At 41.2% G+C, this 14,235-nt stretch overlaps 1 protein-coding gene across 1 annotated transcript; it reads left to right on the plus strand.

The window, feature by feature from the left end:
* Window positions 1-846: 846 nt before the first annotated feature.
* On the plus strand, window positions 847-9,256 carry tbx3a (T-box transcription factor 3a). The gene is made up of 7 exons (XM_073065475.1): window positions 847-1,557; window positions 2,701-2,968; window positions 4,042-4,188; window positions 5,666-5,742; window positions 6,043-6,206; window positions 6,740-7,401; window positions 8,015-9,256. The coding sequence occupies exons 1-7, from the start codon at window positions 1,166-1,168 to the stop codon at window positions 8,474-8,476; spliced, it is 2,172 nt and encodes a 723-aa protein (XP_072921576.1). The 5' UTR covers window positions 847-1,165; the 3' UTR covers window positions 8,477-9,256.
* Window positions 9,257-14,235: the final 4,979 nt, after the last annotated feature.

Consider the following 14,235-nt stretch of genomic DNA (forward strand, 5'->3'; position numbering starts at 1 on the left):
AACCGCGGAGGTTGGTGGTGGCTAGAGGAGCTTTTCCTCGCGATATACTCACAGATCAGGGAGGCGATATTTTGGTTTTTTTTAAAAAAATGAAAAGTGATACGCGACGGTAGTTACAACCCGACGTCAGCAGGCTGGCGCCAAGCGCCCTTAAACATGTGCGACCAAAATGCAATGTTACAAGAGCTAATCACTTTAGATGTTCCGCTCCTATCTCCGTGCATTTAGCCGATGTGATTGCTTTGCAGTTACAAATCTTTTTGCGCCAGCTCAGAGAGAGAGAGAGAGAGAGAGAGAGAGAAAGTGTCCTTAGTCTTTAAGCTGCAGCAGCCCATCAGGCGCCATGTCCTGATAATTAAATCAACTCGTTAAATGAGGCTTTTTGTTGTTGTTGTTGAAAGCTTGGCCAATAAATAAATACAATTATAGCACTGGGCACAACACGGCCTTGCCCGCTTTTGTTACAGCGCATTAAATGCAGCGCTCGCTCTTTGCGGCGCGGCCCGGGGAAGAGGAAGAAGGAACACGAAATCGCCATGAATAAAGATAAAAGGCAATTGGCCAGGTCTGGCATGTTAAGATGTTGGCGGCGACGGCGGCAGATTAGTGTGAAGGGAGAAGTGATGTTTCAGAGACAGCGCGTAACGGCAAGAATGGGGCGGTCTGGCGCAGACCCCGGCTTGCTTGTGGACAGACAGATGATTTCTTGCCGATTTCCTGGTAGTTGATGGTGGGTGAAGCCACCTGAGGCGGCCCTGTGTGCTCCCATTGGCTGTTGCCCATTCTACTCCCCCCTCCCCGTAATGATGTTGACATATTCACACGGCTGAAGTAGTGATGCTCGCTGTACGTTACAGTTTCCGACACCTTCTTTTTATAACTCATCTATCCCCGGCTTTAGTTGTCAAAACCACGCCTATGGAGCCATACAATTGGTCCGAAAGCGTCAAATAGCCAATCAACAGGGCTCAGCTATTCGCAACACGCACACATACACACACACACATACAGAAAGATCAGAGTTGACTGTTTGGGGAGATGCGTCTCGTCTCTGCCACCGCCAACCAGTCTTACTTTCTGTTAATGTGAAGAAAAGAAACAATAATATTATCAGTAATAATGCCATGCTTATAAAGTGGCCGTGCGACTGAGAACTGGGGAGTGAATGAATTTACCGATGAGAGAGCCAGTCATTCCGGGGACAAGTATGGCTTATCATCCGTTCTTACCTCACCGGGCACCGGACTTTTCCATGACTGCTGCGTTGGGACATCAGCCTCCGTTCTTCCCCGCGCTCGCCCTGCCGCCGAGCGGCGCGGCCTCACTAACACTCCCGGGCGCACTTAACAAGCCCATTGTGGATCAGCTTGTCGGCGCAGCTGAGGCTGGAATCGCTATATCGGCAATGGGCCACCAGCCTTCGCATCTGAGGCCTCTTAAGACTCTGGAGCCCGAGGAAGAAGTGGAAGACGACCCAAAAGTTATACTCGAAGCTAAAGATTTGTGGGATCAGTTTCACAAGCGTGGCACTGAAATGGTTATCACCAAATCGGGAAGGTAGAGCGCTTTTTATCCATCCAGGAGACGAATGCTAGCCTTTCTGACTGGAAAATCATACGATGTTTTTCTTATATTAAGTCGCGTTTAATTGTGGCACAAGATAATACATGTATCTTACTCCGTTGTAGGTTTTAAGCCCACAAGATTGATTTAATTGAGAAAAGTAGCCAGTGTCCTTAATGTGTAGTCTGACAAGAGGTTTTCTCACAGTTGGAAAAAAACGCTTCCTGAATAATGATCCGCTTTGGTGACACAGTTTGACTCGGCTGTTAGCTTCTCGCTATCTGGAGTCACTTATTCATTGGAGAAGTGTAGCAAGGGTGTCCATACCTTTTCAATACGTCTTTGTTTTTCTGAGATGCGACAATCTTAGATCGTCCGACTAAGAAGGAAATAACCTCTGCCAAATATTTAACTTTCGTAAATAGTAGCGAATTTAATTTAAATAGATTCTTCCTTGTGATGGGAAGGTCACATGTTGTCTGAAGGGAGCCTATTGAGGAATTTGACTTAGGAGTTTTATTTATCCATTCATTTGATCTGAGCAAACGCAGTATAGGAATAAGCAGCTGCATCCTAAATGGCATGCACCGGTTGCACGATCAACATCCCAAACTAATACGTAGGTTCCAAAAGAGGAATTGTAATTTATCTCTAGGGAAAGCGTATGGTAGATTGTTTCCACGACACCTGTGAGAGTAACATTTTAACTCACGCAGTTTTTTATGACACCAATTGGTGATTATAAAACCATAAATGTTACTTGTGGCCTTATACAGGTACCAGACATGCATATACTTTGGACAGAGTTCTTAATCTTTTTTTTTCTTCTTATATACTATATATTGAAAATTAAAGTGAAATATCTCCAGTTAAATCTTACTGCTTCGACAGCTTGGCATGCAAATTTAAAAAATATAAGTATTTCTAAATGTTTCACAAGACTTCCAAATATCTATTTTGCAGTATTGTTATACTTTATATAATAAAGTAACTCTACTGAGATTTGTTAAGCCAAATATTTCATAAAGATTGTCTGACAATCTAAACTCCAGCAACAAAATACATTGCTTGTGAAGTAGAGCATATAATAACTGACAATTTATTACTAAAGAAAGCCAATTTAACGATTTCTTACAGGAGAATGTTCCCGCCATTTAAAGTTAGGTGCACGGGACTGGATAAGAAAGCCAAGTATATTTTGTTAATGGATATTGTGGCGGCAGATGACTGTAGATACAAATTCCACAACTCACGCTGGATGGTAGCTGGAAAAGCTGACCCTGAAATGCCAAAGCGAATGTACATTCACCCAGATAGCCCAGCTACTGGTGAGCAATGGATGTCTAAAGTCGTCACTTTTCACAAGCTGAAGCTGACAAACAACATTTCCGATAAACATGGATTTGTAAGTTTCATATTTTATTATGAATTAATCTCATTAGATCGAGTAGTTAAAAAAATCGCATGAGTGGTATATTTATTTAGTAACCTGAGCTTGAAGTGATAAGCTAAAAATATTCAATTTTTACAAAGCGCACAAAAAGCCTGTCGGCATGAGGACTATGCCTGGTTTTGCTTTTGATATTTTTCGGCGTTTTATGATTGTTCTCTTAACCTGGGGTATTGTGTCGATCGGCCATTTTGGGTATCTGAGATTCAAAATATTTGACCATTAAGGGACACGTTTGACAATTTGTTTTATAGAACAGAAAAGTAACAAGACCTAGGTCAACTCTTTAAATTCTCTGATAAATAAATCTGGAAGTAATGGACAGTGTCTTACAAAGGAAATATGTTTTTAAATTGTTTTTTTTGCCAAATCTGTCATGAATTATGCCTTGTGCTTGCTGAAGGAGGAACAAGAAACCAGCCACTGTAATAACAATGACGATAGTTGGACCTCCGTAATCAACACATATAAAGTGACATTCACAACGCAATGCAGTGGATATGTCAACATTGCCTAGGCTTGTTTAAAAATCGCTATTTAAAAAAATTGTAGCATTGATTATTAAATTATCTTCTGGCTTTGTTAATTATGATGCGGATTATTTATACGTTTATGTTTATATATACCAATGCATATTAAAAAACAGATTATTTAAGTAAATCCGTTTGTGACTGACTGTATAGGTATATTCAAAAATATATAAATCAAATCGCATAATTTTTGTTAGCACTTAACTGCGGTGGGGACTGGAGGTTACCTCGCCGTCAGCTGTTTACGCAGATGGCCAGATCTACATTTCTGCTGAAATCTGTCTTTAACTCGTAAAAGAAATGACTGCCCATTAGTTTATGTTGTTGCTGAACAACATTAATAAGTGGTGTACATTTAAAGAGTAAAATGATATTATGCTAAAATTAGTAGCTGCAAACCAAGGGTCAGTCTGGCAGTAAGTACCCAGAGCACTGGGACAATGTGTAGAGCTGTGTTCGCTTTGAGAGAATTATAATTGTTTAATTCATTCTCCTCAGACTATTTTGAATTCCATGCACAAGTACCAACCTAGGTTTCACATTGTTCGTGCGAACGACATTTTGAAACTTCCTTACAGTACTTTTCGGACATACGTTTTCCCTGAGACAGAATTTATAGCCGTAACTGCATATCAAAATGATAAGGTGAGCAAAATATATGAAAGTTCGCAACTTGTTATAAATATAGTTTATTAGATTATATTGAATATGCACAGTAATTTAAGACATCACGTACAAAAGGATAGAAGGCCAAGTTTTTTTTTGCCTGTATAATTATTTAGTACGTTCTGGTCAGTAACGAGTTTTAGAACAGACGAAGTATTGCAATTACATTTAAACTATTGCTTGTTGAATATTCCACCTATTGCGGCGCACTTAGTTTCAGGTTTTGCAGTGTGGGTTAAATTATATGCCAGTAAACACTGCTCCTTCTGAATGTGTATGTGTGCATGTGTCGTTCAGCACTGCAAAGCAGTAGGGTTCAACAGAGTTCTAAACTGTTGTGAAATTGCAATAATTTAAAAAACAAGTGGCACATTTCGCGCCGTGTTTAGAAAGTGTGCGAATTGGGGTGAACCGCGTCGTCTGTAGGTCAGAGTTCCCTTTGCACAGGCATCAAGTCCATTACGATGATCAATAAATTTTAATTACTGCTGGTCATTTCGCACTAATAGTTTTGAAGAAACATCAGATTCTTGTGTTAGTATCTAAATCAACATTGCACTTCTAATTGATCATGCAATGTTTTTTGTTTTAAAAAAAGCTTCAAATAAGTGAATATTGCAATGACTTGACAATTTCGCATCGTTGATTAAGAGAGTTTCATTTCGGACTCTTAGTACATAAACAGATAACGAAAAGGTTATTAATTTGACACGAGCAAAGCTTAAAATCCATGCTTTGACTTTTTCAGTTTGTTTGCATACCGAGCCCATTATTAAAACGACTCTGATCGCAATCTCATTAAATTCTCTACCCCTTTCAAATGAAAATGACAAAGTTACTGTTGACTTTGTAGTCAAGGTGGGGGGGGGGGGGGGAGGCAAGTTGTGATGGTGACGCCAGGCCAACTTCACCCCTCTCCCTGATAAAGAGCGTGCTTATCTTGTACCAACTCACCCGGGATTATCATGAAAGGAGCATTTTTTATTTGAGGGCAGATATGTGATTTGTACCGAGGACCTTCGCATTTAATAGTTACAAATACTCCGCACTGAAAACCATGGAGCTAAGCTCGGATCACTGTACAAGAACCAACAATTAGGGCCATCTCTGTTTATACGGTGACTTCTTACCGTCCGTTAGTGTTCAGTGGATCTATCTCAAAGTCCAAACGTAGAATTAAAATGCAGATAAATGTAGCAACATAGCGCACTAAGGCAAAGTAGAGTAAATTATTGGTACAGCATTACCATTGGCATATAGAATGTGGCAAAAGGTTTAACTAAATTCAACATTTTAAGTTTAACATCTCGGTATTAATACTGTGTCTGGTCACTATTCTTCATTTGTAACTTTCCTGCGTAATGCTTTGAGCCTGTCAAGGTTTAATAAACATTGTTGGTACTATGTCGCATTTCCCAGCACAGGGAAGAATAAAACATGTTATTTTTACATATAGATAACCCAGTTGAAAATCGACAACAACCCATTTGCCAAAGGCTTCCGTGACACGGGGAATGGGAGGAGAGAGAAAAGGTGAGTTTTGTTCAGTCTGGGTCTATTTCTCCCTCATTATATTCTTGATGTCTAATGTGGTGGCGTTACTTTTTTTTGGCGATACAGAGGATTATTACTTCTTTGCTTGTTATATTCTGAAACAGTCACGACGTTTGATGAAGTTTTTTTTTATAGATCATGAGAAGGAGTTATCTAATATACAGCATTGCCACGGACTTCAAAATAACTCTATTAATTCTAAAATGTTCGAGCTCTAGAACGAAACAGCAGCAGTTATTTGATGACTGAAATTGTTATTGTTTATTTGTTTTTAAAAAGGAAACAGTTGGCAATCCAGTCACTGCGAGTTTACGAAGAACAGCAGAAAGGCTCCAAAGAGAACGGGACATCGGATGATTCCTCCAACGAGCAGTCCACCTTCAAATGCTTCGCTCAGTCCGCATCTCCCGCTGTTTCCACTCCGGGGACTGCCAACTTAAAAGGTTATTATTTTGTTGGCTACACAAGGGGCCTGTTTGTTCTTTTTACAAGGCGCGACAGAGTTTGTGTTTTTTTCTCTCTCGCCCATTATTTGGGGACATGTGTGGATTAAAGATCCTAATCACCTCATGCCATAACTAAGTCCGGACACCATGCAGTTCAGACTTCTGACGTTTCCCTGGAATAGTGATACTTGGGTGAAACACCAATATTCCTTTTTGACTCAATGTAGGAATTTTTAAGAAACCTTCAGCAATTCATCCATGTATACATCAAATGAGTATTTAACATTACAAACAAAAATCAGGAATTCCGTTTTATTTAAACAAAGATGCAGAAATAAACGAGAAAATGTTGGATCTATCTCTCTGTGCCGAAATGCTATTGCAAATGGCATTGGTGTTTGCCCCAGCTTAACAAATGGGTAACTCCTGAAGTATGCAAGATGACTGTGGTGGACTTGTTAAGAAAAAGTGCCAGCACCATAGTTAAGTTGGTTAGTCTACATTATTTATTATTTTTCTCTGTTTTCCAGGCGCTCTGCAGAGTGATGGGGAAGAAAGCGATATAGATACTAAAGATGATCCCATTCATGGGGAGACAGATTCTGAGAAACTGTCCACGACCTCCGAACAGCGAAAAGATGAGCGCAGTGCTATCAAATCGCATCAACGCCCCTCGGACACTATGAGCAGAATTAGAGAACATGAAAGCGCTAGGACTGATAAGAGTTTGGCGGATTTGCAGCCGAGCCCGACAAACACTTCCTCCAGCACTATAGTGGTTAATGGCGAAGGATCGGAGATCAAAAGCCCAGTCAGGAACCATCAGAAAGGAGAGGAATCCGGTGCGTTGAGAAAAGAGGCTTTTTCACCCCTAACCGTGCATACGGACAGCATCTCGCACCTGAACCACGGACCTTTACAAAACTTCGCCTTTTCTCACAATTTATCTGGTCAGCACTTCTTTACCCCATTGGGCGCAGGACATCCCCTTCTCTTGCACCCTAGCCATTTTGCTATGGGTGGGGCCTTCCCAAATATGGCAGCAGGTATGGGCCACCTTCTGGCCTCCATGTCAGCCTCCGCGGGCGGGATCGGCAGCTTGGACCCCCTAGCTTCTTCACAGCAGGGATTACCTGGAGGATCCGCGGCCGCTCTACCCTATCATCTCCAGCAGCACGTTCTGGCCTCTCAGGTATGCCTATATCTTGCTTGTCTCTCTCTTAACTATGACGATTCTCTCTCTGCATGCTGAAATGGATTTAAAATTCATTTAGATAAGGAACTACTCGCTAGAAGTAAACTTACATGACAGATATAATATAATCTATTTAAGATAGCAGAGTCACGTAACAACAAAATAATGCAAGTGCATGATCTTTAAAAAAATAATTTACAAAGGCATTGGTACGGTTTCAATGCGCCCAGTGGCTTCATACTGTGATTTTTCTACCATTATTTGGAATATTCAGTTAGAACATCTCGCTTCAAACATATGCGCCCTAATGCTTGCTCTGTGCAGTCGGGGTACATCGCATTTTATATTCGTCAACAGAAATGATACCCTGACTGCGAGGAGAATATTGGTAAAGCCACGCACGGGGTAAACCTTCCCAAGGTGTGTCTTTACACCTCGGCTGCCAGCTTTTACGGTGTGCGGGATTTCGTCAATTAACGGCGCAGATCACTGCATGAAGTGTAATTGTCTTTCCGCTCTGGAAGGTCAGCTTATCAGTAAACGCGGGCTACATCTGATGCATTCAGTGTTAGCGGTAATTATAAACTACCTTTTCTTATTACATTGACAGGGTCTTGCGATGTCTCCTTTTGGTAGTCTTTTCCCTTATCCCTACACCTACATGGCGGCTGCGGCCGCTGCGTCCATGCCCGCTGGAGCTCCTACATCAGTTGCGTCGTCCATACATCGCCACCCGTTCCTCAGCGCCGTCCGTCCTCGCTTGAGGTATAGCCCTTACACCTTCCCCGTCCCCGGAATGGACAGCAGCAGTTTGCTGACTACCACCGTGCCATCAATGTCCACCCCAGGCGAGGCTAAAGTCAACAGCATGGCAACCAGTCCTGTGTCAGCGGGCCTCGACTCGGGCTCGGAGCTGAACAGCAGGTCCTCGACTCTCTCCTCGGGATCCGTCTCCCTGTCTCCGAAGCAGTGTTCAGAGAAAGAAACGTCCAGCGAGCTGCAGAACATCCAGCGTCTGGTCAGTGGACTGGAAACCAAACAGGATCGGTCGACCAGGAGCGGTTCCCCCTGATAGGACGGCGAGAGCCGAGAGCCAGCGAGGCTTTGCATGTCATACGCGTATTATCTGGTTTCTTTTTTAATGCTAGTGTAGAGCCTTGATCATATCGAGTTTCCCAGATTAGCAACAAAAAGTAGCCGAAAAGTGGAAGATGGGGATTTCCAGACACCATCCGTAGTTGGGTTGTAGATGTCAATCTGCTTTTCATATATATGCAATAACAGAAGGAAACGGAGACTATTATAAAGTATTTAAATAATTATTTGATAACGTGTAAATATACTGAAATTAGAATACACGAAATTATTCTTTAATTTATTGTTGTTGTACATACATCTGTATATAAGGCTCCAAGCCTTTATTCGCTAGTCATACCCATTTCAATTCAACTCCTTATTAATCAGAGTGCCGGCATTGTTACCACTATTTTACCTAGTAATGTACCTTCCTACATTAAAACAAAACCTTTGTAGAGTACAAGATGTGCCATTTTTAGCTTTTACCATTGTTTCAGTGTTAAAGTGCTACTGTCTTTACAGTTCGGAGTAACAAAAAAATGGGCTCACATGTTGCTTAAAAAGTAATGAGGACGCTGTTGGGGGGAGGGTGGGCTTCTTGGTGTGTCCAGACGAATAGAAATTTTATGCTTACAGCTTGAAAGTGCCGAGAGTTTAAAAAAAACTAAATGAAGGTATATTTTGTGTTATAAAATACTGAATTTTCTTGGTTTCCTTGTACTATTGGTTTCACTTTGAAGTTCTCATAAAATGTTTCAATAAATTTTTATCCAAGTCTCTTGTACTTGTTATTCCTATCAACTGCTCAGAGTAATCTGTAGAAGATGAGTTTGGTGGGGTGATTGTATTACTTGATAATTGGCTTTAAAAATGTTCACTTACTGTTAGGTGTGAAATTTCTTGCAAGCAGTTCTATCAATTTTCAAGGTATTGTCATGGGTCCTCCTACATTGTTATACCTGCCTTCTACACTGTGATGGATTTCTTTATTTACCTCACGTGCTGTCGATTATCTCTCCCTTTCCACTGTGTTACATGCCGCCCTGTATTCATCGTCCCACTGTATACTACTGACTCTTCAGTTCGTTACATCGTTCTTGATAATATGCGCTTTGTCTGCAATATCGTTACCTCTCTGTTCGTTAAACCCATTATCAATCCTAAATTTTCTCCCTTCCTACCACAGACCCAATCCCCCACTGCTTTGTGTATCTTCGTCATTGTATTTCCTAATTTATTTCTATAAAAGTTTCTTCCCTCTGTGATAAGTACACCCCATTCACACTGTGCCAGGTAACCTTTCCATTGTATCGTGAAAACTCAATTTTCTTCCAATTGTATTACTCACATGAAGCTGCCTTGATAAGCTTTCTCAATGAATTACACACACCATTCCCCAATTGTTAAACTTTCTCCCCCAACTGTAAAATTCATGGACTCAGTGATTCCCTAAAACCTCAACGAAACAAGTAGATGGCATTTCCATTCCCTTTTGCGGCAGCAATTCAATTATTATTCTTGCGCATCCGTGGACAAAAAGCGGTAGTTTTACTTGACAGAGTACTGAATTTTTCAAGTTAAAAGTGCAACACTGGTTTTAAAAATGCCACCCTCTCTGACATCACAATTCTAGAGCCGAGATCTGAGGTTAGAATTTGTAAGTGAACATGCTACATACATGTTCGCGAGTGTTTATTTTATGTCGTATAATAAAGTCAAATAGTCATATCTGTATTTTGGTTTTTGACTTAATAGAAGCACAAGACGCTTAAAAAATTCTCAGTACGACGTTTCTGAAAATAAATGCGTTTTTTAAAAATTTGTGGTCACATAAAGATACAAAATACAATGTCAGTTTCATTAAGCGAAGGGAAATCCCTAGAGCGAAAGGGCAGCCAGGTTGTGGACTACCATGATTGTTTTCTTAGTTATGACAATGTGCAACTCTCGCCAGAATAGTTTAATTTTAAATCCAATTACGGACAGTAACATGCGATTGTTTATGTAACCAGGTTAGCGAAAATCCATTTAGAAAATGTTTTTCAAGACGTCATCCCTTGAAAACTTATTAAATGGTTAGAAACCACTATGTTTAATAGAGAAGAGCTCCTTAAGCAGAAGATGACGTGGGAACAATGTCCACTGACCTGTTGATGATTGTGTTAATAAATAACTTTAGCGGCGCTCCTGTATCAGGGTAAACAATGCGCTAAGCTTGTTTTATCATTGCATATCATTCACCTGGCGCCTCTGCTGATTCAATGTGTGATTGCTGAAGGTAGGGATTTTTCCCTGGTCACTGAGCGCCACCTAGGGGTTAGCAGTCTGAAGAATCTCAGTGACCCGGGCAAAGTGTAAAGGTCACTTCATGGTCAGTCTACATACAGACTCGCCTGTCTAGATATGTAATTGAAAATCGTTTCATTAGGACTTAGGATATGATTTTCTTGGGGAGGGGGAGGGGAGGGTTTGACAGACTATGACGCGGAGCATAATCATTGCATTGTTCCCATACCAATATCTCAAAGTTGGCCAGATGTTTCGACGAAGATTATTCAAAAAATTCAATATAGTATATACGTATTCTTCATAGCACCAGTAGCTATATAAAATACAAACGAAGAAAAACGAATGAAAATATATTTCAATGTAATTGATTTAAGACATAACCGGAAGATTCAATATTCTTTGAGACTGCCTACATTTGAAAATCTTCGTGTCTGGAGAAGCTCAAATTAATGCGGTAGTGTGGTCTGATAGCTCAATATGCAGCCCCTGCACGTTACTGAGGAGGTATGCTATGAATCGAAACCATTTAATTTCCCGTAGGACCCTTTTTTATTTAATTATTGTGCGTCCGCCAAAGTATTGAATCATTATCCTTACGCTGTTGTTTTTCATTTACTAGTGATCGTATAATAGTAAACGCTGACAAAAAGTTTTAATTATTTGCCAAACTCTTCTTTATCTACCGAGATGCCTTCTGTTTCAAAATTTAAGTCATTCTGATCTGCATGTGGGCTTCTGCAGACTTGTCAGGTGAAGAATCCAATATATAGAAAACCTAAAAAAAATAAAACTACCTTGTAAAATAAAATTCAGCGTGCGAGATTGTCTGAATTAATCTTCGTGTAGGGAAAAGAATAGAATGGAAATTTGCCAAAAAGCAAATTAATTAAACCGTTACTGAAGAACAAATTTAAATAATACTACGTGATGTTCGGGAGACTACTAAGTAGGTAGTCGCGCCTACTAATAGAGTACATACGACGATAATGATCAATTTTGAGGACCACGCGTAGTTAATAAATGTCGATGTGATGTGTGTTCTCCTCAGCCTCATTCTATTACTCAGCCGGGTCAGAGCCGGCCGGCCGGCAGATTTACTGCAGCCGATGAAGCGTGAGGCGCCATCTATAGGGAGGTGTCAATTAGTTTGTTTCAGTCGGAGCGACAAGCCTTTCCTTTTGGCAACCGGTTCGCTTAACAGAAGCCTGACGCCGGGGTGTCCAGCCGCACTGACCCTTTCCACACCTCGAAACAATGGCAAGGGGCCAAGGCCGCATTGCTTCCAGGCTTGAAAGTCCCCTCAGCTCCAGACTCTGCTCACCCACTGAACATTGCCCAGGGGCACGGCTTCATTCAGGATAGTCGGAGCACAAATCGGTCTTCAAATTGGCTCTGGCTCGCGTCGAGGTCATAACAAAAGAGGTTGACCGAGCATTCTCAGTGCATTAGACTGGTGGAATGAACACGCGCATTCACTCCACACGGTGGAGCTCCAGAGTACTAGATGACTTCCATAACTGATCGGCAAAAGCAGTAACTATTTTGCGGAAAAGGAACGGGGATCCTGTACCGGGTCTGTCGCCTTGGGACCGCCTTAAAAAAAAATAAAACGGCTCGTCCCGCAGTTGGGGACATTATGAAAGGACGGCTGAACACAAAGCGTCCGGTAACAAATCTTTTACCATCGTCTTCCGTAGACGAATCTTTTATTTTGCGTTTTATCTCGTGTGAACAGTTGTGTTCAGATGCACAGATCGCTCGATAAATTTTAAGTTGGTCTCAAGTTTTGGTAGCACTTGAACAATATAATTATCTGATCCCACTTTCTTTCGTGGGATGTTAATATAAACATGATTGCGGGGAACAGCAGCAACTTATTGAAGGGCACGATACAAAAGAAGTGAATGACATTTTCTGATAGAGCAAATCGCTGCATAGTTATGGACCGTGACACACGGACAATATACAGTAACGTTTTGGTTTAGATAGTATACGTGCGCCTAAGTCACTGAACAGCTGTGGTACAGAGGGTGGAGTTTTCTGTGCACCTGATACCATCAACATGTTGGAGCAGCAACTGGGAATTGTCTCCAAATTGCAGACGAGTTTCCTCGTGGCTGCCCCAGATCAAACGTCAGCCCTGGCTAACGTGCAACAACTACTTCCATTCCTGCAGCGCTTTCACCACCGGGACGCGCCCCGAAATAATCCCCAGAAGTTTTTTAGCAAGCCAAGGGGAGCTTCACAGAATCAAATCATGATCGTTGAGGCGAATGACTGGTTAAACCGCTCTTACAGAAAATAAGACAAAGTCCAGAGATGAGGGGGAAAAAAAAGATAATGGAAACACGTAGTAAAGTGTGGAATGTATTTTAAAAAAAGGTAAATTTTCTGTTGAGGAGAGTGGCTGGAAAGGGAAGAGGAAGGAATTCACCTTAATGAAATAAAGGTGCGTGAGAGTGGGTACCGGCAGTAGGGGTTCAAGAATAATTAGAGGTTGTTATTCCTGATCTTTGGCATTATAAAGTAAGAATCGGGACCTAGAGGAGGACAAAGCTAGAGAGAATAATAGGGGTTTTCATCCTTGAGAAGGTAGAAAAACTGAGTAAGTTGAATATTCCACGTCTTAATGAAATAGATTTCACGACTAAATTACGAAAATGACAGTGATTTAATGTCAAGCTTTGTGAATTTAACTCAGTTTTTTTTAGTATGGGCACCGTTTCTCCCTCTCCTTAGTTAGTCCCCTCATCACTGACAATGGCTTATTCCCACTCAGATTTCGGGGGTTCTCTGGGGTGGTTGATGAAATTAATGTAGGAACTGGAGATTTGTTCCCCAGTAGGACAGCTGGTTGCCAACAGGGTGGGTAGTTTCTCGTTGGTTTAGTCCCCAATTTATGCGCGGTTTCTGTGTGCTACCAATGCATGGCCTATAAAGACCATACAACATAGGGGCAGAATTAGACCATTCGGGACATAAGAGCAGAATTAGGTTACTCCTCCCATTGAGTCTGCTCCACAAATTAATTATATTTCTTTGTGGGCCTCAGTGTGGTGAACATTGGCCAGAGAGAGGGTTTGCATCTCCTTCCAGTGAACAACGCCTACAAGAACAAGGCCAGCTGTCTCCCTCTGTTAGGTATTACTGACCCAGGTGTGACAGTAAATAAGCTTCTGCCGTGGAGGATATGGGTTTGTCTATCAGGTAATGTGAGCACAGCTGTTTATCTAAGATAAAATGCAAAATAAAATAATAGTTGTAATGATATTGATGACATTGGTTTTGGAGACTGTATACTCAGCTGTTATTTTATGGTGTGCACTATGTTGTTCTGTTGCCAAAGAACTGAAACGTGAAGTTGTCCACACATGGATGGAATGTATTGATGTACTATGAATTTCTGAATTTTTGTAGCATGAATATAATGTCCTATCTCTATTTGGACATAAAAGAGCCTTTCCA

Source organism: Hemitrygon akajei, chromosome 14, assembly GCF_048418815.1.
Source record: "Hemitrygon akajei chromosome 14, sHemAka1.3, whole genome shotgun sequence".
Taxonomy (NCBI): domain Eukaryota; kingdom Metazoa; phylum Chordata; class Chondrichthyes; order Myliobatiformes; family Dasyatidae; genus Hemitrygon; species Hemitrygon akajei.